This window comes from Canariomyces notabilis (genome assembly GCF_033297395.1).
Source record: "Canariomyces notabilis strain CBS 508.74 unplaced genomic scaffold N656scaffold_18, whole genome shotgun sequence".
Lineage (NCBI taxonomy): Eukaryota > Fungi > Ascomycota > Sordariomycetes > Sordariales > Chaetomiaceae > Canariomyces > Canariomyces notabilis.
The window spans coordinates 394,149-415,541 of NW_027041840.1; the positions used below are offsets into that span (position 1 = coordinate 394,149).

Genomic DNA, 21,393 nt, shown 5'->3' on the forward strand with positions numbered 1-21,393 from the left:
CTCGGGTTAGCTCAACAACCACTTCCAGAACAAAGCTTCAGACTGTCCGGTGCATGTGTCATACCCAGAACCACATTGACGCGCCGAGGGCGGTGCCCATGAACCGGTAGATCCGGGGAACGGGAGGTCTGCCAATGCCGGCCATGATCTGATTATTATCTGCTCTCCGTGTCGGCCTCTGCGGGCAATTGGCGGATTGTCAGATGCAATCGGGACGATGGGCGATAATTGGTTTCGGGACGTACCCTCTTGTGCGTAGGTGGAGGTTATGCGCGGGAAGAGAGTGGTGGTGGTTCTCACGGCCTGAGGTTGGGGAAGAGCTTCCTGGGAATGTCGTTGAATGATAATGACCTTCAATGACCAGGATAAGGGTAAGGCTATGATTACGAAGATTGTAAGGAAATTACATGTAATCTAGAAGTTAACTGTATTCTTGGGCCAAGACTGAACGTTACGAGAATTGTAACGTTACGAGACAATTGTGAGAAGCATGGTCTGAGCGCCTTAAAGTAATTCTTGGCACATCGAACAATCAATCAATCGCCTGGGAGTTCTGAGTTCGCCGCCGTGTCGGCCACTCTGTGAATCTGGGCTTTGCACTTTGTCACCTTCAAAGTGCAAAACGGGCCTTTACGCTTTTGCAATGTCGCCATTTCTGCCCGGTTGAGGAGCCCATAACTTCTCGAGTGTCCCATAGCATAACTACGTGTTTCCCATCTGGAAACCCCTACTCCCAACACCACGGCTTTCGCGTCGCGCAAGCATTCCAACGACTTGTATCCGGCGTCCCTTACGGTCTTCGAAATAACCTTCGCCGCGAGCAGCCATGAGTATCCTCGAATCGCAGGAAGGTGGCAATGCCCCTTCTCCGCGCAGCTTTGCCATTGCACACCAGCGGCCTAAGAGCAGCTTCGTGGGATGCTCGAGGATCACCGACTACGAGGTCCTGGGCAAACTCGGCGAGGGTACATTTGGGTAAGTCCTTTGTGGCACCGTTTGGTCCCCAGTGCACCATAATATTGTGATTTTGGCAAAGGCTGATTCTTTCGTCAGCGAGGTACATCGCGCGAGATCGAAAAAGACCGGTGCGTTGGTCGCCCTGAAGAAGATTATTATGCACAACGAGAAGGATGGAGTGGGTTCCCTACGCAGTGCTGTCCTGGCACATTCGACTTGAACTAAACGGTTCCAGTTCCCTATCACGGCTCTCCGAGAAATCAAGCTGTTGAAGCTCCTCTCACATAAAAACATCTTACGGCTGGAAGACATGGCTGTTGAACACCCAGCGAGGAGCAGCAAGTTCACCCGGTTCATCGGAGGGTTACCGCAGCTCTATGCTAACGCACTATCCAGCCGACAAGCGGAAGAGGCCCATCATGTACATGGTCACGCCCTATATGGATCACGACCTTTCAGGCCTACTTGATAACCCCTCCGTCCACTTCACGGTACCTCAGATCAAGTGCTACATGTTGCAGTTGTTGGAGGGCCTTAAATATCTGCACGCCAACCATATCCTGCACCGAGATATGAAGGCCGCCAACCTTCTGATCAACAATAAGGGCATCCTCCAGATTGCCGATTTCGGTCTCGCAAGACATTACGACGGAGAGGTTCCTAAGCCGGGGAAGGGGGGCGGTGAGGGGCGGCGTGACTACACTAGCTTGGTAGTGACGCGCTGGTACCGACCTCCCGAGCTTTTGTTGCACCTGAAACGGTACACTACAGCGATCGATATGTGGGGAGTCGGGTAAGATTCGTTGATCCACTCACACTTGAGCCACGAGCTGATCCTCAACCAGCTGTGTATTTGGCGAGATGTTGGTTGGCAAGCCTATCCTTGCCGGGGAGAGTGACGGCCACCAGCTCGAGATCATCTTCGAACTCTGCGGTTCGCCCACGGATGAGAACATGCCCGGCTGGCGGTCACTACCGGGTGCAGAGGCAATCCATCCCAGACCCAGACCGGAAACCATCTCGCAACGATTCGGATCCCATGGCCCAGTCGCCGTCTCCCTCCTCAGAGAACTGCTTAAGTTAGACTGGAGGTCACGCATCAACGCGATTGATGCCCTCCAACACCCCTATTTCCGGACTGCTCCATACCCAGCGCAGCCCGGCGAACTGCCATCTTTTGAAGAGAGCCACGAGCTGGACCGTAGGAAATTCCACGACAGGAGAGCCGCGCTACCGCCTGCACCTAAGGGGGGCACAGTCGGGCGTGGTCCTCACGACGGCTCGAACGCAGGTTTCGGCGGCGGCGGCGGCGACGGCTTCGGCAGTCGGAACGGCGTCAATGGCGGACGGTACCCGCGCAACAGCCGGGACCCGCCGCCGGCGGATGGGCGGGTACCAGCGTGGCACAGGGACAGGGGCCTGCCGCCTCGCCCTCCCCCGCCCATTGACTACCCGCTCGACCACCCAGACGGGTACCGGGACCGAGGCGGGAGACCGCCCCGCGGTGGAGGCGGCGGCCGGCAGGACGTTGACACGTACATACCCAGCTACGACCGCGACGCGCCCAGGCGCCGCCGGGACGACAGGGATGATAGGCGACACGACTGGGACAGGCCTAGGCGGCCGGACTTTGACGAGAGGGCGCGGGCGAGTCGGACCAGGAGTCGCAGTCGGTCGCCGATCGTCCGTGACCGGGAGAGGGACCGAGATCGGGATCGAGACAGGGACCGGGACATGTACCGCAGGTAGTAACTGGGATCGGTCCGCCGCTGTCTTTGAGGCATTGTGATTCTCCTGGTAGGGCGGCGACGGTTGAGTGCTTTTTGGCCTGGTTCAGGGTGGCCTGTGGTTATTGCATCACGATACGGACCTTGGTGAAAATTCCACCATAAAGAAGGTTTTTGGAGCTGCAGGGTTTCGGGCGGAATGTATACTATCAGCGGTGTTTCTTGCGTCGCCCTGTCCGACGTTGAGAGCTATCGTCTTGCTGGCCACGCAATGGCTTCGATATAACTATGCTTAATGATACCGCGGTTCACAATCGGCGCGGATCCCATGGCTTGCCTGGCACCCCATCTGCATCCGCTGCGATTACCTATACGGCTGGCTATACTAGTATTACAATGCATCCTCCCATCAGCGCTTGCACCCGACATCCCTCATGTTAATGCGACCGGCCGATATTCGCTGAACCAAGAACGCCATTAATCAATCATACTCCGGGACTGCCCCCTCCACGACTGCTCTCCCCACGGCTAGCTCGCCCACCACCCCTCCGGCCACGACTCCTCCGGCCACGACTGCTTCCCCCACGAGCACTCTCCGCAAGGCTACCCGTCGCTGGCCCCGACTCGGTCACCGTCTGCTACTCGGATGACTCCTCTTCATGGATGGTGTCGTCGACCAAAACGTCGGGCGCTCTCCGACGACCCGCAGACTTCGCCGCCAGCGGCGCGGTCGTCGCCCTCCGCCAGCGCAAGCCGCTTCCACTGCCCCTGCCCCTACCGCCGCGCGCCCCTGCCGGCCCGGAATCGTCGTCCGAGGCGGCGGCGCCGTCTAGCTCATCGCTGATCCTAGTGGGGCTGCTGCTACTGCTAATATCGGGACTACTAACGGCGGTCGCTGCTGACGGTACTGCTGCTGGCAAGCGGGCTCGCCGTTGGGCTCGTCGTCGTGGTTCTGGGCGTGGCCGGAGCTGTGGGAAAAGGCGGTGCAGCGCGCTCATGATGCCCATTGTCATCAGCGCGATGCAGCCGCCGGCTGTGATGCCGATTATCACGGCGTTGCTTAGCTGGTTTTATGGCAAGAGGTGGGAATGGTTAGCCAGGGGGGTTTGATAGTGTGTTTGGATGAGCATGGAAAAGGGAAAGTGAATGTACCCAGAGGAAAAGTGGCTGGTTGAGAGAGGTGTTAGTGGAATGCACGCATTGCTGAAGAGGAGGGAGAATGGGGAGGGGGCATACTGTTAGCTCGTCCATTATGGACATGAAGTATCGTATCGGTGTAACAAGCATGTTGAAAGGTACCCGGATTGGCAATGAAACGATGTATAGTACTGTGGTGATAATGGTGAAGCAGGTGCGGATGATCCACATCATGGGATTGAATATGAAGAATTGCAGTATGGGAATGGCGCCAAAGAGGATGACTGACCCAAAGTGAACCAGGTCAGAAAGTGTGAGGTCCATGGTTATAACAGCCAGTTTATCAGTCCGAAGCAGAGTATTCTGCTACCTTTAACTGCTTCGCCGGTAAGGTTTGGAGATGCACGCCGTCGTCAATCACCGGGGTGGAATCATAGCTCCGGCTACATTAACCGTTTGGTACCGTAGTATTCGCGATGGAAATAGCTGCTCGACAAATGAAGCTTGTCTGCATTATTCTGGTCTCCGGTGACCAGCCGTAGAACATGTGGGAATGAATGGCTCATCAAAACAGGAAGGGAACGCTACAAGCAATGTTGATGTTGACGCAGGTCACCATCGGAGCGCTTTCCGTCGACTTACAGCCGGCCTATGCAGGGGAGCAGGCGCATCTTGCATTCCTGACGTAACTTGACGTTAGTGTGCTGCATTCGGAGTACGGGCAATGCGCATGGACCGGGGTTTGGCCCCCGATATATCAATGTCTATTGACTATTCGGATAGTTAAATATTCAAGGCACAATACTCCATACACCTTAAAATCTCATAACCTCAGCGTTGACTTACACACACTGAGATAGCACAGAAGTAATATCAGGATAAAGGATAAGGTTGTTGGAGTTGAGTCTCTCACATATTGAACCTAGACCACCAATCATCATAATCGCCATACACCATCAAATCAGCCAAGCTTGGGGTTTTCTCATTCCAGACGACATCATTTCAGGAAATCTCCCCGTTTCAGCCAAACCATGTCACAACTCGGACGGGACCCAGACACAATGGACGTCGACACCGATCCAACCACAACAACAACAATCCCAATCCCAATCACAAAACCAACCAACAAACCCACCAAAAACCGCACTCTCGCTCAGGCAACCCTCAAAAACCCGCCCTTCGCCTACGCCCACCTCGTAGTCCCGCCCATACCCACACCCTCATCCCACCCGCAAACTACTACCACACTAGACAACCTGCAAGTGCGGTCCTACCTGACCTCGGCCCTCCGGCAATTCCTCGGCGACACGGGCGCGGGGATGAGCATCGACATCCTGCTGGTGCGGGACGGGTCGGCGTGGGTGCGGGTGCCGCGGGCCGATCTGGCGAGCTTCGCGGCCGCCGTGACAGCCTTTCCCGGGCTGGGGTCATCATCAGCGGGAGGAGGTCCGCTGCAGCTGCAGCTGCGGGCATGCGGGGATTGGCTGGGGAGTTTACTTGGGCGGGACGAACAGGGGGAGTTGTGGACTTCATGACCTCTCTCTCTCTCCCTCGTTCGTCGTGAGTATGTTTGTGTTCGGGTTGTCTACAGGCAAACGCAACAAGAGCACTACAAGAGGGCTTGAGATAGCGCATGCATGCTTCTTTTGCATTCCTTGCTATGACAGGACGCCGGGCCGGCGGGCCAGTCTAAAGCCAGCCCGCGGCAAGCCCCAGGTCCTTGGGTATTCGAGTTTCGAGAGTCGGCTGTTGAGATTTCTATCCTACTCCGATCTGAGAATGCCGATCTTACACGGCAACCCACTCGAGTATGCAAAACCTCGCTTAGATGCTTCAACACGGTCTCGCCTGATCTCAAGCCTCCTACATTCTAACAGCTTGGGCTACATCAGGGAGGACATCAATGAGTTATGAGCGTATGCCTAGGAAAGCGTTAGCTTTACACGCTGCGACGCCTGCGTCTCTGGGGATTCTCACCATAGGCCGAATGTTGGGGTGGGGAACAGCATCGAACTGAGTGAACTTGAGCTTATAGTCAGGCCCGATATTGATGTACGCGCCCCTGTTCTCCGTCATGTCGCAGTACTTTGGCGCCGAGAAGACTGAAGCATGGGGTGTTAATATGGGCTTTCGGAAAGTCAAGGGGAGCTTGACGACAGCTTACCGGTAATGCACTTCCCGTCGTGCTCCTCTTCATAACCGGCCATCCTGACCTCGTGACTCCGAATAACGGCCTCTAGGCCATTCTTTTCGCAGAATCGCTTTGTGACATCAGGACCAAACTGCATTCCCACACCGCGCTTGCTGGGGCCTCTGCCGGGCTCAGTCTGAGGATCTGTCCACAGCATTTCCATCATCAAGCCGGATTGACCAGGCTGCCGTTGCTTGTGTCTGTCCAGTTTTCGGATATCGTCCAGTGTTACGTTGTCGTCTGAGAAGAGACCGCCGTGTAATACAAAGTACTTCTTGCCGACCAAGGTCGCCAACGGCAGGGCGGAGAAGCTCTCCGAGAAAAGCTTGAAGACGCTGGTGATCGTGTTTAGTAGCCAAAAAAATGCGTCGCCAGATGCGCCAACACTTACCGCTCGTTATACTTCGCCTTGCACTCGCCCTCGAAGCCATACACCCGGTTCATGTCATCTGTCTCATGATTGCCGCGGTTGATGAAGAAGCATTTCGGCCTCAACCACTTGTTGGCATACAGCAGAAGCGCAATTTCGGTCGACCAAGAACCCCTGTCCACAAAGTCTCCATTGAACAAGTACCAGTGTTTGTCGCTAGGGGTGCCGTTTAACCTGAACAGCTCCATCAAGTCAAAATATTGACCTGTTCGCAACGGTTAGTAGCCGCCCCAGGAATGCTAGATAGATGGTGTTAGGCTTACCGTGGGTGTCGCCGCAAACGGTGAGCTCGACGCCTTCCGGGATGTCTACCTCGACCATCGTCGGCTCGTCGTACACGAGCTTCTTGACCGCTAGGATGATTTGGTAAACGTATTTCTTGTGTATTGTCTTGCCGTTTTTGAACCTTTCCATCATATCGTCAATGAATTCTTGCGTCATTTTCCCTTCTAGCCGTACGCCGTCATACGCGGCTTCCACGACCATCGAATCCACATCGAGCCCCTCGGCTGCCGACGGCTCTTCCCCAACTTCGATGGCGGCGAAGAAGGCGAGCTGGCGCACAATCTTTTCGCACTCAACCAGCTTGAGCTTGGCATCCTTATTGCTCGGGTCGATCTTGACGCACGTCTTAAAGTCTTTGACTGCATCCTTGGGCTTCAGTATGGCGGCATATGCTGTGGCGCGGCGGTAATAGGCCTGCATGTCGGAGAACCGTCAGCCTTGGGCAGCGACTCGGACCGATGTGGACGTCATTTGCGCACCTTTACGAAGCCTGGGTTAAGCTCGATAGCTTTCGTAGCATCCCGTATAGCATAGCCGTATGCCTCCGTCTTCAGATACGCCTGCGCAGAAACAAGTCTTGTCAGTCACGCGACCAAAGCTCCTGAGCGGTTCGGATGGAAAACTGGGCTTCGAGACAGCACGGACCTGAGCTCTGTTCGACCAGTAGGTTGGCTCCTTGTCGTTGAGTTCTATGGCCTTGGTGTAAAAGTCGATGGCTGTTTGCCAGTCGTGCGCAGCAAAAGCCTTGTTACCCTGATTCTTGAGGGCGACAGCCTGCTCTTCGGGGGTCGCCATCTCGGTCGCTGAGTAACACTTGCTATGTTGGATGAAGGTACATGCGAGATGGCTCTGGAGAAAATGTAAAAACTCTATGATTAGTTTGTCTACAAGAATGACAGACTTGAGTATAATGACACGGTGAGAAAAGAAGAGAACGTCTAGATCCTGGTGGCGAGCTACGGCCGCTAAGGTGACAAACCGACAAGGAAAGATACTGACGATTCGGTCGAGTTCTGCCTTGATGTGCGGGAATCGGAGGAATGCGACTGGCTTGCAGAAGTGGGTTCCATTATCCTGGTTATTGTCATATTACCGTAATCATATGTGTAAAGTATGTGTAAAATACCGTACCAACCTGCATGCCCCGCCCACATCACATAGTTCTTAGTGTCGAAGCCTAGTTTGAGTTACCTTAGCTCTATCCTAAGGATTTCTTTCGAAGAGAGTTAAGGAAGAGAGAATGCCTGACCATAAAGGTTCAAGCCCGTACCGACAAGCAATCTGTAAACCTCGGGGGAACATGGAGAGTTACTTGTAAAGCACTCATTTGCCTTGCAGTTGAAGTTTGACTGTTCAACTGAGGCTTCACTCCCAGCGGATGATCAGCGTGCCTACCAGACCCGGCTCCATGCGCCCGGGCTGAAGACCACGTGGTAGGCCAGAACTATATCCGTAAGCTGTACTTGTACGAGGCCTGGCCAACCGGACCGGGCTGTTGGCCGCCGAGTTTTGAATCGGATTCAGAAAACTGCCATAAGATCCCCTTCTTTTTACCGCCTTGAGACATACCTCAGGCAGGCGACACCAAATTGAGTATGTAAGTTCAAAGATTCAAAGCCAAGCTCTATTCGTATGGATACCAAGGACTGTGAGATCGTCGTAAAAAGTGCACAGGCAAGAGAAAATATATCATCAGGGATATCATCTACCTCTCGCACCTTCTATCTCTTCGTCACTGTCGTCCATGAATCCCTCCTCCAGGCTACAGTGATGTTAGCTGGCAAGTCCACTGAGGGTAACCATCTAGACTGACTCTCTGCTTAATCTTGGCGTGCTGTCCATAGTATCACTATTCCTGCTCTGGTCCAATACCCTCCTCGTAGTGGACTCGTCTACCTCATCAAGTTCCTCGCCCTCGTCCGAATCAAACGAGTTTCGCTCAGCGACGACGACGTCGTCGGATACCCTGGCTCTCCACGCCGAGGGGATTATGAATCGTGCCATCGCGCCCTGTATTCTCGCCCGAAGCGACAAGGTCTGAGTCGATATCGTCTCCAGAGGAAGATACTGGCTATAGCGGTTGCGGTAGCGTTGCCAGATAGGGATGAGCACGTAGGTCGTGATCAGAAAAAGGATGAGCGAGATGGCGGCTGGGACAATCAAAGTCTAGAAAGGAATAAAGAACAGGTCAGGGAAATACGCAACATCTGTAGTGAGAGCCATTTTTGGGATTTGTTGCACGATGCTTACCTTGACTACCGATATCGTCGCTCCCATCATGTCCCAGCCCGGACTCCCAAAACGGGGGGCGCGGGGATGACGGACGACAAAGGCAATGTGCCGGGCGTTGAGTTACTACGATATCGCTTGAGAGAACCCCTGGTATAAGCTATGTCCGCACAGCAGCAAGCTGTGCGACAGCAGAGGAGTTGTCCAAGGTCGACGAGAAAGTTCAACTTGCAAGTACGAAACTATGTATGGAGTTACGTTAGTCGTGTAACCAACATGCAATCCGAAGCGGGACTCGGCTTGGCACTGAAGAAGCCTTGTGGGTCCCCTTGGCATCCCGCAAGCTCCACCCCATCCCACAGCAGATCGAAGACTCGCTCCCTTCATCAGGGAGTGCCGGTTGTTTGTGGGAGACATCCGCAATGTAAAGAGATACTAAAAGGTTGGGGAAGTCTCTTTGTACGACATACGTTGTCTCGTTGTGTACCTTTACATACCAGTATGTACTGTACATCAGAGTACCTTAGGCCTTACAGGAAGTACTTTGAAGCTACGAAGTAGTTATGGCTTCGTTATGATCTAACTTCCAACATGGGAGTTGTTGCCAGCGAAATCCAGTCCTCACGTGCTTCACTCATTTTGTGGGATATACATCCAGAAATAGTGTATGCGTTTGCTTTTCTCAAAGTTACGGTATATCAACAAGGCGTCATATGGAGGCAAAAGAGCATCTTCTCTCCCATTGGAGTCACATTGTGCAAACTGCAAAGGGAGAAAGAAAAGGTGCAGGTGCCACGTTGAGGTCAGATATGATCGTGCACAGGCCGCAAGATGGAGCCTTGTCTGGATCTGCGCTAGGCCCGTTTCAGATCACCGACCCCTTAAAGGGTACAAAGGTACACCGTGATGTGCAGGAAAACCCTCCCCCTGCAGCCCTTCTTATCGATTCTGGAGAATCTGCAATTGTTTGCCGTTGCCGTCCTCACAGGGTGTCTCCAGCACCACCCTCATTACGATTTACCGTACACTAAGCTCAAAGTCGATTAACCTATTGCTCCGCTGGCCCAGAAACTAGAGAAACATCCTGGAGGTGTTTCGCGGGGCCTACCCACGTTCTTTCCCCGGTTCGAAACACACTTTCCCTCTGTCGTTGCTGATTTCAAAGCGATTGCTGTCACTCACTCATTGCACGCCCCTTGCGTTGCTAGTGCGGTTTTCTGCACAGGAGGCGTTTGGCGAGTTTTTGTCGATTTGGCCGACGCGGACGCAAGAGCGCGGCGGCTCCATGTCAACTCAACTCCTGTAGCCACCTCTAGAACCGACCTAGTCACTGTCAACGGCTCTACCTGTCAACCTGTCAATCTGCCAACCTCGCAGCGCTCCCGAGTTGAACTCAATTGCGGCCCGTATGTCAGGGTGTCCGCCAACCTCCCGGTTCGTACTAACATTATGCCGCAGAAGTTCAGCGAGTGCCCTCGAACAGTCCTCCATGCTAAAATCGTTCGAATTTATGCACACTGGTATAGAAGCACACACCCCGGCCTTGCGACTTGCTGCATCCGGACCCTGGCTCATATCTCCGAGAACATGATGCGATGCGCCCTGGATCTGAGACATCGAGTTTATTGACGGCAATATACCACGCGCTCCAAGTCAGCCCACATCACTAACGCATTGATCCACGGCTCTGTGCCCGTCTTGACCAAACCACACACTGGCGGCTCCTTGCCCGCCGCAAGAGAACCGGTTGCTGTTTCACGCATCCCGCAAAAACCATGTCTTCCTACGACAAGTCCCGCGCCTCCTCTGGCGGGAAAGCCTCGTCGTTCTTCCATCGATCTAAGCACAAGGCCGAGAAGCGGAGTACAGGCGACGACGGTCGCCACTTGGCCGCCGACAACGACGCCTCGAGTTCCGTAGCCTCGCGCATTTCACGCCACCAGAGAGAATCCTCAGTCATATCCATCGACCGCCCCAGCTCGGCCGAGTCCGGCATCAACATGATGGCCGGCGTCATAACTACAATACCCTACGAAAGCGTCAGCGCCGATCTCCGCTCGCCCGTTCCCGTCGATTACCTCCCCAACGGTGACCAGCTACCCGCCCGAAGAGAGCCGCTGCCGCACCATCTGAACAAGGCCACGAGCGATTTCCACCAGTATCCCAGCTTCGATCATGTCTCGAACCCGTATCTCAGCGGGCCGCGCCCACCGCCCGCCGCGTCTAATATCACGATGGCTACCACGGGCCGCCAAGCCCAATACCAACAATGGGGCCCGCCCAGGGACAGTAGCCTGTCCGGTTACTATAATTCAAAATACAACCCCTCGGTGACGTCTGGCGGGCGCAGCTCCGCTGATAATTTGAGCATTTCATCAGGTAATGGAGGTCCCTATCTCGTGCAGAACGTCGTCCACCGCTCATCAGGACCAACACAAGCCGCAGTTCCTAGCGCTCCCTCTACAACTGCGTCCTCGTACCTATCAGCCAACTCCCTTGGCCACGGCCATCGATTAACCAAGTTTCCCTCGGGATTTCAGACAACCGATGGCTTTAATTTCCCCAAGCCCGATGATGACGTTGTTATAGAGCAGATGTTCTTGGCCCTGATGCAGAAACGAGGATGGCACAACCTCCCGGAACAGGCCAGACGCCAAATGATGGCTTATCCTGCGGACAAGAAGTGGACTCTAATTCATCAGGACCGCCTCACTGAGTGGCAGGGCGAGCAGAAACGCAGACAGACAGCCAGGATTGGCCAGTACAGCAATGTCGACCTTAGCCAGGTTCCGGACGAGGAGGGCAGCCCGGAGTGGTACGTGCGCAAGGTCATGGAGAACTCGCTCGACGCCAAAGGCTTTGAAACCTTGCAGGTCAATTTGCGGACGCAACAGATTGGATGGGTCAAGCGCTTCATTGAATGTCAGGGCCAGGTCGCCCTTACCAACGTCCTCATGAAGCTCAACCGCAAGACTGCCATGGGCTCTACGCCTGACGCTGGGAAGGAGAACAAAAACCTGGACCGCGAGTACGATATTGTCAAGTGTCTAAAGGCTCTGATGAACAACAAGTTTGGCGCCGACGATGCCCTGGCCCACCAGCAGGTCCTTGTGGCCCTGGTTACGTCTCTTACATCGGCCCGGATCTCGACCCGAAAGCTCGTTAGCGACGTCTTGACTTTCCTCTGCCACTGGGACGATGGCAAGGGTCATGTCAAGGTCATCGAGGCCATGGACGTTGCCAAGAGTCAGCAAGGCGAGAACGGGCGATTCGACGCTTGGATGCGTCTTGTCGAAGTCACCATCGACGGCCGAGGAAAGATGGGCAGTCTGGTTGGCGCCAGCGACGAGGTGCGCAGCGGCGGCATCGGCATGGAGAACTTGCTGATGGAATACGCCGTGGCAACTCTCATCCTGGTCAACATGCTGATCGATGCCCCCGAGAGGGACCTCCAATTACGGGTGCATATCAGGGCGCAGTTCACAGCATGCGGCATCAAGCGGATGCTGAACAAGATGGAGTCCTTCCAGTATGAGCCCGTCGACAAGCAGATAGAGCGGTTCCGGACCAACGAGGCAATCGACTACGAGGATATGCTAGAGAGGGAAAATAGCAGCATCAAGGATAGCGTAGACGGCGAAGTGAAGGATCTCAACGACCCAGTCCAGATCGTAGATGCGATCCAGCAGCGGCTGAAGGGAAGCAAGACCCAAGACTACTTCATATCAGCTCTCCAACATCTGCTCCTGATCAGGGACAACGATGGCGAAGAACGTCTCCGTATGTTCCAGCTGGTCGATTCCATGTTGAGCTACGTCGCCATGGATCGGAGATTGCCCAACATGGACCTGAAGCAGAGCCTCAACTTCACTGTTCAGAGCCTCCTCGACAAGTTGCACACCGACTCAGAGGCTCGCCAAGCCTTTGAGGAGGCGACCGAGGCGCGCCAGGTTGCCGAAGCCGCCATGGCTGAGAGGGATGAGCTAAAAGAAAAATTGGCGTTAGGCGCCGACGGGCTCGTTGCCAAACTTCAAAAGCAGATCGAGGAGCAGGCAAGGTTCATCGAGGCGCAACGGAGACTCACCGAAGGGCTCAAGTCTGAGTTGGAGAGCATGCAGACGGTTAGGGCAAAAGAGGCACAACGGTACGAGCTGGAGACGCGAGAGCTGTACCTGATGCTTCGCGATGCTCAAGACGTGGCCGCGTCTAATGCTGCCAAGGGTGGTAAGCTGGGCGAGGAAGACCCGGCTCGAATGCAGGGCATTTTGGACCGCGAGAGGCTCATGGAGCGTCTCCAGATGCAGCTCGAGCGACAAAAGACCGTTTACAAGTTGGAAGGCAGGGTCTGGGGCGAGGCCATCGGCCCCTCAGACAGGCTGCGTGCATTACGTGAGGAAATGGACGGGTTTGGGGATTCCGGCCTCGTCCCCGACGCTCCGCCCAGGGACTTCACCAACAGCATGCTCGGGAGTGTCCACAGGTCGACCCGTATTCCAAGAAAGCCGGTTGGTTCCCGTGAGGAACCGGCCGACGACGCATTGGAGGAGATCGAAGATGCCGCCGATGACGACGAGGGCGTTATCTACGAGAAGCCTCGGTTGGTTGAGATCAAGCGACCCGTCATGGATCCCAAGCAAGCGGCTGGCATGTTCAGTGAACTCCAGGATAAGGTCAAGAAATACGACGCTAGCGATTCGGAGGGAGAAGGTGTTACAACCGGCCCATCGCATCCGAGCTTGGAATCACAAGTCCCCGTCACGCCCAGCGACAATGAGCCCCCGAAGATCAAGATCACCGATGCATCTCCATCTGCGCCTGCTCCAACTTCTGGCGGGCCCCCACCCCCTCCGCCGCCGCCTCCTCCATTACCTGGGCAGATTCCGGGGGCACCTCCCCCGCCTCCTCCGCCCCCGCCGCCCCCTATGCCTGGCACACTGCCGGGCGTACCGCCTCCACCTCCACCGCCTCCACCGCCTCCGATGCCTGGCAAGCTCCCCGGTGCACCTCCGCCGCCGCCGCCGCCACCTCCCCCACCAGGCGCCAAGGGAATGCCACCACCACCCCCTCCCCCAATGCCTGGGCCGGGTGCGCTGTCTGGCCATTTCTTATCCAGACAGCCAGATCTTGCCCCGACGCCATCCCTCGGTTTGTCGGTTGCTCGGCCGAAGAACAAGCTCAAGGCTCTCCACTGGGAGAAGGTCGACTCCCCAGTCGCAACTCACTGGGCAGCGCACGCGCCATCGGCAGAAGAAAGGGAGGAGAAGTACCTTGAGCTTAGTCGAAAAGGTATCCTTGACGAGGTTGAGAAGCTGTTCATGGCAAAGGAAACCAAGCGGATTGGCCAAGGGACAGGCAAGAAGGACGACAAGAAGCAGATCATCTCGAATGACCTGCGGAAAGCCTTCCGTAAGACACCCTATCCTTTCAAGCCAAGCTCAAGCCTGCGAATGCTAACCCGTGAGCAGAAATTGCGCTTGCCAAATTCTCGCAATATCCCGTGGACAAGATCGTCCAGATGATCATTCACTGCGATAAGGAAATACTCGATAATCCCGTGGTTATGGACTTTTTGCAGAAGGAAGATCTCTGCAATATCCCTGACAATACTGCTAAACTCATGGCGCCGTACAGCAAAGACTGGACAGGGCCGGAAGCCAACAAGGAGAATCGGGAACAAGATCCATCCGAGCTGACGGCGCAGGATCAGATCTATTTGCAGACGGCGTTCGAGTTACACCACTACTGGAAGAGCAGGATGCGGGCTCTTGCGTTGACGCGCAGCTTCGAGCCGGACTATGAGGAGATTACGGAGAAGATGCGTCAAGTTGTGACAGTGTCCGAGTCGCTGCGGGATTCGGTCTCGTTGATGAACATCCTCGGCCTCATTTTGGATATCGGTAACTACATGAACGACGCGAATAAGCAGGCCCGCGGCTTCAAGCTCTCGTCACTTGCTAGGTTGGGCATGGTAAAGGATGATAAGAACCAGTCCACGCTGGCCGACCTCGTCGAGCGGATCGTCCGCAACCAATACCCGGAGTGGAGCAACTTTGCGGACGATATCGGAGGTGTCATAGCGGCGCAAAAGATCAACGTTGACCAGCTGCAGGCCGACGCCAAGAAGTACATTGACAACATCCGCAACGTGCAAATGTCGCTGGATTCTGGCAACCTGTCGGACCCCAAGAAGTTCCACCCGCAGGACCGCGTGGCGCAGGTGGTGCAACGGTGTATGAAGGAGGCGCGCCGCAAGGCAGAGCAGATGCAGGTGTACCTGGAGGAGATGGTGCGTACCTACAATGACATTATGGCGTTTTACGGCGAGGACCCTACCGACGAAAACGCGCGGCGTGACTTCTTTGCCAAACTGGCGCTGTTCATCACCGAATGGAAGAAGTCGCACGTCAAGAACCTGGAGCTTGAGGAGCAGCGGAGGAAAAACGAGGCGTCGATGAAGCGCAAGAACGCGCTCAAGGCAGCCCAGGCCACCGAGAGCATGCCAGCAAGTCCGACCAGCACGGGCGCCATGGACAGCCTCCTCGAGAAGCTGCGGGCTGCGGCGCCGCAGGCGAGAGATCAGCGCGATAGAAGGAGGCGTGCCCGTCTTAAGGACCGACACCAAGTACGCATTGCATCGGGCCAGAAGATTCCTGATCTCAACTCGGACCCATCCCAGTCGCAGAACGAGGACGGCTTGCAAGCTACTCAGAGTCCCGGATTTGAGTTGACGGATGACGACGGGAAGGCTTCGTCCAAGGCGGACCACCTCAGCTCCACCAAGGACGCTGACGCTGCGGGCGGGGAGGAAAACGACGTCGCGCAGCGGGCGGCGCTGTTACTGCAGGGCATGCGCAGCGGGGCGAACGGGACGGATGACCCGGCCGAAGTGGAAAAGCGGGAGAATTTGAGGCGGTCGAGGAGGCAGACGGCCGACGAAGAGAGGCGTATGAGGAGGCGAAGAAGGGAGATGGCCCAGTCGAGCGTCAGCAACGGGGATGCGAGCGGCAAGGAAGATGACGCGCCTGCTGGTGTCGCGGACGTACCGCCCACACCGGGCTTGGATGAGCTCACGGCGGCGGCCGCGGCGGCCGGGGTAGAAGTGGCCTCGCCGACGGGGGTCAATGGGGAGAGTTGATGCGGTGCGTGTGAACCTTGTGTTATTGGCATCGTGTGGAGGCCGGGCAAGGGGACGAGAAGGAATATAAAGTACGTAATGTTTACTTGGGCTCCATTGGGATGGAATGGAACGGATGGTGTGGCTCCAGGTGTTTCTGGGAGGTGCTTTGGAGCAGCAGCAGCATGGTTATCTTGGCGGGGAGGTTCACTATGTATGGGACGGAATCTAAGTTGTTTGGGGTGACTCTTGGTCATGGCTACTGGCTAGGCCCAGACCTGCAGCGTCCAAGTGTCTATTCAAGAGCTGAATATATCCATAGCGAGTGTATACACAATTTTGGGAGACATTGGCCCTTGTTGCGGTTCAGACTGACTGTCAGTGTCAGGGGTTGCCATCTCATGAGGGACTGAGGAAAACCGGGGTTTGCTGTCAAGCACAGTTACAAACACATGGAACACATGCAACACATGCAGCGTGGGAACATCGGCTGAGTGTCTTTTAGCGGCTTCCCCGGTGCTGTTGCAATTAGCCGCGAGAGTCATTCACCCCACTGCCAGGACAACAACCCCTCACGGAGGATGATGTCTAGCCCGGCACGGCTCCACCATGGGTGGTGTAAGTTCGGGGTGATGGTACCGCGAGATTGGGGGAGTCTTCGGGGATCACTTATATCTAAGGTGACGATACATTTCCCACCACTCAGACATGTCCCATCCTCTTCACTGACTTTGATTTATTAGATCGCATCCTCACCTACCCACCAAGCATATGCGCTACACCACATCAACTAGCTGATTTGAACCTGAAGTTCCTGAACCATGACCGAACCGCTCAAAAACGGCCTCGTCCTAGGCTACTCCTCGCCACGGCACCCCTTCTCAGAAGTGCCCCTCACAGACCGATCGTCCGTACAGCAACTGCTCTGCACCCTGCTCGACCCGCTCGAGCCGTTCTTCTCCCCACTGAAAGCGCGCGTGCGGTGCCCGGGGGCCACGGCGGTGCGCTTCGACCAGACGGCGTCCGAAGTCGAGGGCATCTGCCGTCCGCTGTGGGGGTTGGCCTGCTTGTTGGCGGGCGGCGGCAGCTACCGTGGCACGCAATGGTGGATCGATGGCATCCGCGCGGGCACGGATCCCGAGGGGAGTGAGTTCTGGGGTTACCCGCGCGACAATGATCAGAGGATGGTGGAGATGTGCCCATTGGGGTTTGCGTTGGCGGTCGCGCCGGGGATTTGGGAGGGGTTGAACGAGAGGGAGAGGGGGAATGTCGAGAGGTGGTTGGGGAATTCGATTAATGAGAAGAAGTAAGTTGTTCTTCTGAGCTTTGGAAAGGGGTGGGGGGTGGTGGTGGGATTGAGGGTGTTAAGGGGAGGGTTGTTGAGTTTGAGAAAGGGGCCGCTGCTGACTATGTGTGGGTGAAAACACAACAGTATGCCAAACACAAACTGGCTTTGGTTTCGCGTCTTTGCGAATCTAGGCCTCAAAAAGAACGGGGCCAAGTTCTCGCAGGACAGGCTGGACGCTGACATCAAGCACCTTGACACGTTTTATCGCGGTGACGGCTGGTCAAATGATGGCCCGGAGGGAATCCATCGTTGGTTCACCCCGTTGTGAGTCTTTGACGGCGGAGTAGCAGTAACTGATAGCGGAGCGCAGAGATGGACTATTACTCGTCCAGTTTCGCCATTCACTTCCTTCAGCTGCTCTACGCCAAGCTGGCTGGAGGAGATGAGCCCGAGCGCGCCGCAGAGTTCAAGAAGCGCGCTCAGATGGCGGCGCTGGACTTGGTGCACTACTACGATGAAGACGGTGAGCCCATCCCTGCCCCTAAACAGGGAAGAAGGAGGTTAAGACTTGACTCCTGACCGGTCTGCAGGAAGAGCCATTCCCTTTGGCCGCAGCGTCGGCTACCGCTTTGCCATGGTGTCGTTCTGGGGTGCCCTTGCCTACGCCGACATCGACCTGCCTGCGCCCCTGACCTGGGGCATGGTCAAGGGCATCGTCATGCGCCATCTGCGGTGGTGGCAGACACAGCACGACATGTGGAGTCCGAGCGGCACTCTGACTATTGGGTACTCGTACCCGAACATGTATGTAAGTAGACGAACCTGACCCCTGAGGTGAAAGTTGTCAAGTATCTCACTACGGACACAGATGGCCGAGAACTACAACAGCCCGGGCAGCCCTGTAAGTCCAAATCACACCCTAACCCCTGAATGTGCACTTACACCTGCAACAGTACTGGGCTTGCTTGGCTTTCATCTGCCTCGCCGTCCCGGAAACACACCCGTTCTGGACCTCCAAGGAGGAAAACCACTGGGACGTGGTCCCCAAGATTAAAGCCCTTAAGCATCCAGGTCACATCATGAGGTATGTACACTCCCAGTCCCTGCCGCCGTTCTTACAGTACTCTAAAACCCACCCAGCAACCTCGGCGGGCACTGCATGCTCCTTTCATCCGGCCAGGCATGCTCGTACCCAATGAAGGGCACGCACGCCAAGTACGGCGCCTTCGCCTACTCCTCCGCCTACGGCTACTCCGTCCCACCAGGTCTTTTCACTTTAGAACAGTACGCACTAGCTTCACAACTAGGCCTGTCAGACGACGGCGGGGAGTATTGGAAGACCCGACGCCTATCTGACTCCCGTCTCACGGCCACCCCAGACGGCACCTCAACCCCTCTACTCGTCTCCCTCTGGTCGCCCTTCGTCGACGTGCACATCAAAACCTACCTCATCCCTCCGTCCGAGTCCCACCCCAACTGGCACCTCCGCGCGCACCGCATCCATGCCGCAGGACGCAAAGTCCAGACTGCCGACGGGAGCTTCGCCATCTGCAACGAGCGCGCAGCCGACGGCAGATACCTCGACCCGTACGACCCTGCCATTTGTGAGGGCACGTCGCCCAAACTCATTGGTAACTATGACCTGGCGACGCCCGAGGCGTGGGCGGCGGGCCGCGAGGGGGCGTTTGCTGTCTCGTTGAAGGCCGGGGCGGTGGGTATCAAGGCGCTTGAAGACGGGGAGAGGACGGCCATGTTGGTGAATGCGGATCCAAACTCCAACTTGATCGAGAGTCGCACCACGATTCCAACCCTGCAGGGCACCGTCGAAAAGGGTCAGACGGTTTGGTACGTCTCGGCTATTTACGCGAAACCGAGTGGCAAGGGGGTGCGGAAGGAGGAGTATTTGAGTGGCTGGGATGAGCCGCCCGAGGTGCCGGGCTGGTTGAGGGAGGAGATTGCAAGGGATGGGAAGGGGAGTGAGTGAAAATTGGGCTTGGGAACATTTTGCTGTGGTTGATCTGGCTTAGCAGTTGAACTAGCCTCGTAAGTTTGTATGCAATATGACATGACAAAGACGCCTTGTCGAAAAACAAATGATTTCCCCCCTTTTTTATTACTCGTCAGCCCATACACCCAAAACCCATGAACAACTACGCCTTCGCAAATGCATCGATAAATCTGGCCAACTTCTCCGCCCCTTCCAACGGAATTGAGTTGTAGTTGCTGGCCCGGATACCGCCCACGCTGCGGTGCCCCTTGAGGCCCGTCAGTCCCTGGGCCGTGGCCTCCTTGAGGAAGGTCTTTTCCGCCTCGTCAATGTTACCGTTCTGTCCAAACGTCAGTAACACGTCCTGTCAAAGGATTCGACGCTGTGCTCACCTTGATCACCCGGAAGCAGATGTTCATCCTTGAGCGGGCCGACTTGTCCGGCACAATCCGGTACACTTCCGGATGCGCCTCCAAGGCGGCATAGATGATGTTCGCTTTCTTCTCCGACACGGCTTGCTGTCCGTCGACCTTGTCGGGATACGTCCGCAGCAGCTTCTTGAGTACCTGGCCAGCAATGTACACGCTAACATCCAACTATATCAGCTTACTGACAGGCAACACAAAAAGAAGACAAACCTACTCAAAGATGCTCAATGTGTTGTACAAGCTGTTATTCCTCGCAATCGTCTCGTACTGCAGGATGATGGGCGGAATCGGTAGGCCCAGTTTCCTCAGCAGCGCCGGGCTGGGCTGCGAGGTTACAGGAGGCAGCAGACTCTTCCGGACGACAGCCACCGTGACGCCGGTCGAGCCGAGGTTCTTTTGAGCACCAAAAAAGATGAGCGAGAAATTCTCCACTGGCACCCGCCGAGACAGAATGTTGGACGACATGTCGGCAACCACGATCGGGCCCGACCCATCCGCTCTCGGCGCAAGGACTGACGGGAACTCGGGGAACTCAACCCCGTCGACCGTTTCGTTATCACAGTAATAGACCAGAGCGGCGTCCTTGCTCAGCTTCCAGGTGCTCTGGTCGGGGATCTTGCCGAACTTGCCGTCGTTGATCGTCCGGGCGTCCGCGGCAAGGTTGACGTACTCCGGCCCCAGCAATCGCACCGCCTCCTGGTAGGCCTTGAGCGACCAGCCGCCCGTGACGATGTAGTCGAGCTTGAGGTCCGACTCGACGCGGGCGCGGAGGGCGGCCACGACGGCAGCCTCGTCAGCCTTGTCACCGCCCAACTCTGAAACGATGGCGGCGTGCTGCCGTGCTACCCAGGCGCCGACAAGGTTGTAGACAGCGGCCGAGAACTCGCCGGTGCCCCCGGCCTGCATGAAGACCACCTCGTAGTCGCCCGTCGGTATGTCCAGGTAGCTGGCCAGGTCGGCCTTGGCTTCGTTAATGATGTTGGTGGCCAGCTCGGACCGGTGGCTGTGCTCGGCGATGCCCAGGCCGGTACCGTTGTAATCCAGGAGTGCTTGTGCCGCCGTCTCGAGGACATCGGTCGGCAGCGCCGCCGGGCCGGCGCCGAAGTAGGTGATCTCGGCACGGGTGGGCATGTTTCCGTTTCAATTCCTCCTATGTTTCTTTTCTTTCTTTTGTGTCCTGTATTCGTGCTGGGAGTTGGGTTTATATGGTTTTATACCTCCCAATGAATCAATGAATTCTGTTCTGACTCAACTGAATTCCACTTTTTTATGACTCTTGGGATGCGCTTACAACAACGGACCAGGGACGAGGGGCAGTTGCTTTTATCGGCGGACTCGATGAATCCGGCCTAGGACCCCGCCCCCGTTTCGCCGGAAATATTTAAGTTTGGCGGACCGCAAGCCATTTTGTCATCCAATGGGTGCGTGTCCCGGCTCACAGCGGGTGGAAAAAGCAGAAACTGGCAGATGCGTCTCCCGGTGTCGGCTTCGATTCCGTCCACTGAAGATGACGTGACTCACGCCTTCCCCAGGTTTTACGCGAGTGTTTTCAGGGGTTTGAATGCACGTTCCAGTGGGGTTTACAGGGCTGCTGCAGGCGCAAATCTGCAAATCTGACAA

The 21,393-nt window shown here is 55.9% G+C and overlaps 10 protein-coding genes across 10 annotated transcripts; 4 read left to right on the top strand and 6 right to left on the bottom strand.

Annotated features, from left to right (window-relative positions):
• Positions 1-826: 826 nt before the first annotated feature.
• On the top strand, positions 827-2,706 carry N656DRAFT_790953 (Pkinase-domain-containing protein; the record flags this gene model as incomplete). The annotated part of the gene is made up of 5 exons (XM_064816928.1): positions 827-975; positions 1,054-1,135; positions 1,193-1,295; positions 1,354-1,750; positions 1,803-2,706. 5 exons carry the CDS (start codon positions 827-829, stop codon positions 2,704-2,706), a joined length of 1,635 nt encoding a protein of 544 aa, XP_064668300.1.
• Positions 2,707-2,968: 262 nt separating this feature from the next.
• Positions 2,969-4,479, bottom strand: N656DRAFT_846749 (uncharacterized protein). The gene is made up of 3 exons (XM_064819243.1): positions 3,921-4,479; positions 3,837-3,851; positions 2,969-3,748 (listed from the first exon to the last, which is right to left on the bottom strand). Exons 1-3 carry the CDS (start codon positions 4,143-4,145, stop codon positions 3,323-3,325), a joined length of 666 nt encoding a protein of 221 aa, XP_064668301.1. The 5' UTR covers positions 4,146-4,479; the 3' UTR covers positions 2,969-3,322.
• Positions 4,480-4,882: 403 nt separating this feature from the next.
• On the top strand, positions 4,883-5,356 carry N656DRAFT_799854 (uncharacterized protein; the record flags this gene model as incomplete). The annotated part of the gene is made up of 1 exon (XM_064817928.1): positions 4,883-5,356. One exon carries the CDS (start codon positions 4,883-4,885, stop codon positions 5,354-5,356), a length of 474 nt encoding a protein of 157 aa, XP_064668302.1.
• A 268-nt stretch (positions 5,357-5,624) lies between these two features.
• Positions 5,625-6,040, bottom strand: N656DRAFT_781516 (uncharacterized protein). The gene has a single exon (XM_064815595.1). The coding sequence runs from the start codon at positions 5,895-5,897 to the stop codon at positions 5,730-5,732; it is 168 nt and encodes a 55-aa protein (XP_064668303.1). The 5' UTR covers positions 5,898-6,040; the 3' UTR covers positions 5,625-5,729.
• N656DRAFT_201073 (Metallo-dependent phosphatase) lies at positions 5,658-7,490 on the bottom strand. Its single transcript, XM_064808865.1, has 4 exons — positions 7,373-7,490; positions 6,706-7,287; positions 6,404-6,647; positions 5,658-6,347 (listed from the first exon to the last, which is right to left on the bottom strand). Exons 2-4 carry the CDS (start codon positions 7,145-7,147, stop codon positions 5,960-5,962), a joined length of 1,074 nt encoding a protein of 357 aa, XP_064668304.1. The 5' UTR covers positions 7,148-7,287; positions 7,373-7,490; the 3' UTR covers positions 5,658-5,959.
• Positions 7,074-8,149, bottom strand: N656DRAFT_201053 (uncharacterized protein). The gene is made up of 4 exons (XM_064808864.1): positions 7,977-8,149; positions 7,863-7,904; positions 7,207-7,801; positions 7,074-7,141 (listed from the first exon to the last, which is right to left on the bottom strand). The coding sequence occupies exons 2-3, from the start codon at positions 7,866-7,868 to the stop codon at positions 7,223-7,225; spliced, it is 585 nt and encodes a 194-aa protein (XP_064668305.1). The 5' UTR covers positions 7,869-7,904; positions 7,977-8,149; the 3' UTR covers positions 7,074-7,141; positions 7,207-7,222.
• A 279-nt stretch (positions 8,150-8,428) lies between these two features.
• N656DRAFT_799856 (uncharacterized protein) lies at positions 8,429-9,004 on the bottom strand (the record flags this gene model as incomplete). The annotated part of the gene is made up of 3 exons (XM_064817929.1): positions 8,429-8,489; positions 8,541-8,893; positions 8,978-9,004. 3 exons carry the CDS (start codon positions 9,002-9,004, stop codon positions 8,429-8,431), a joined length of 441 nt encoding a protein of 146 aa, XP_064668306.1.
• Positions 9,005-10,731: 1,727 nt separating this feature from the next.
• N656DRAFT_799857 (FH2-domain-containing protein) lies at positions 10,732-16,091 on the top strand (the record flags this gene model as incomplete). Its single annotated transcript, XM_064817930.1, has 2 exons — positions 10,732-14,362; positions 14,422-16,091. 2 exons carry the CDS (start codon positions 10,732-10,734, stop codon positions 16,089-16,091), a joined length of 5,301 nt encoding a protein of 1,766 aa, XP_064668307.1.
• Positions 16,092-16,757: 666 nt separating this feature from the next.
• On the top strand, positions 16,758-19,463 carry N656DRAFT_781519 (uncharacterized protein). Its single transcript, XM_064815596.1, has 7 exons — positions 16,758-17,376; positions 17,503-17,666; positions 17,729-17,881; positions 17,949-18,166; positions 18,227-18,259; positions 18,312-18,442; positions 18,499-19,463. The coding sequence occupies exons 1-7, from the start codon at positions 16,892-16,894 to the stop codon at positions 19,340-19,342; spliced, it is 2,028 nt and encodes a 675-aa protein (XP_064668308.1). The 5' UTR covers positions 16,758-16,891; the 3' UTR covers positions 19,343-19,463.
• N656DRAFT_781520 (phosphoserine aminotransferase) lies at positions 19,354-21,122 on the bottom strand. Its single transcript, XM_064815597.1, has 3 exons — positions 19,988-21,122; positions 19,738-19,930; positions 19,354-19,685 (listed from the first exon to the last, which is right to left on the bottom strand). The coding sequence occupies exons 1-3, from the start codon at positions 20,902-20,904 to the stop codon at positions 19,509-19,511; spliced, it is 1,287 nt and encodes a 428-aa protein (XP_064668309.1). The 5' UTR covers positions 20,905-21,122; the 3' UTR covers positions 19,354-19,508.
• Between the last annotated feature and the right edge of the window lie 271 nt (positions 21,123-21,393).

Coding starts and splice junctions, on each gene's coding strand:
- N656DRAFT_846749 (XM_064819243.1), bottom strand. CDS start 4,145: ATGGACCTCACACTTTCTGACCTGGTTCACTTTGGGTCAGTCATCCTC.
- N656DRAFT_781516 (XM_064815595.1), bottom strand. CDS start 5,897: ATGACGGAGAACAGGGGCGCGTACATCAATATCGGGCCTGACTATAAG.
- N656DRAFT_201073 (XM_064808865.1), bottom strand. CDS start 7,147: ATGCAGGCCTATTACCGCCGCGCCACAGCATATGCCGCCATACTGAAG. Junction 6,648..6,705: donor CGTTTGCGGCGACACCCACG/GTAAGCCTAACA, acceptor CGTTGCGAACAG/GTCAATATTTTGACTTGATG. Junction 6,348..6,403: donor AAGGCGAAGTATAACGAGCG/GTAAGTGTTGGC, acceptor CACGATCACCAG/CGTCTTCAAGCTTTTCTCGG.
- N656DRAFT_781519 (XM_064815596.1), top strand. CDS start 16,892: ATGACCGAACCGCTCAAAAACGGCCTCGTCCTAGGCTACTCCTCGCCA. Junction 17,377..17,502: donor AATTCGATTAATGAGAAGAA/GTAAGTTGTTCT, acceptor AAAACACAACAG/TATGCCAAACACAAACTGGC. Junction 17,882..17,948: donor GCACTACTACGATGAAGACG/GTGAGCCCATCC, acceptor ACCGGTCTGCAG/GAAGAGCCATTCCCTTTGGC.
- N656DRAFT_781520 (XM_064815597.1), bottom strand. CDS start 20,904: ATGCCCACCCGTGCCGAGATCACCTACTTCGGCGCCGGCCCGGCGGCG. Junction 19,931..19,987: donor AACACATTGAGCATCTTTGA/GTAGGTTTGTCT, acceptor GTTGGATGTTAG/CGTGTACATTGCTGGCCAGG. Junction 19,686..19,737: donor TCTGCTTCCGGGTGATCAAG/GTGAGCACAGCG, acceptor ACGTTTGGACAG/AACGGTAACATTGACGAGGC.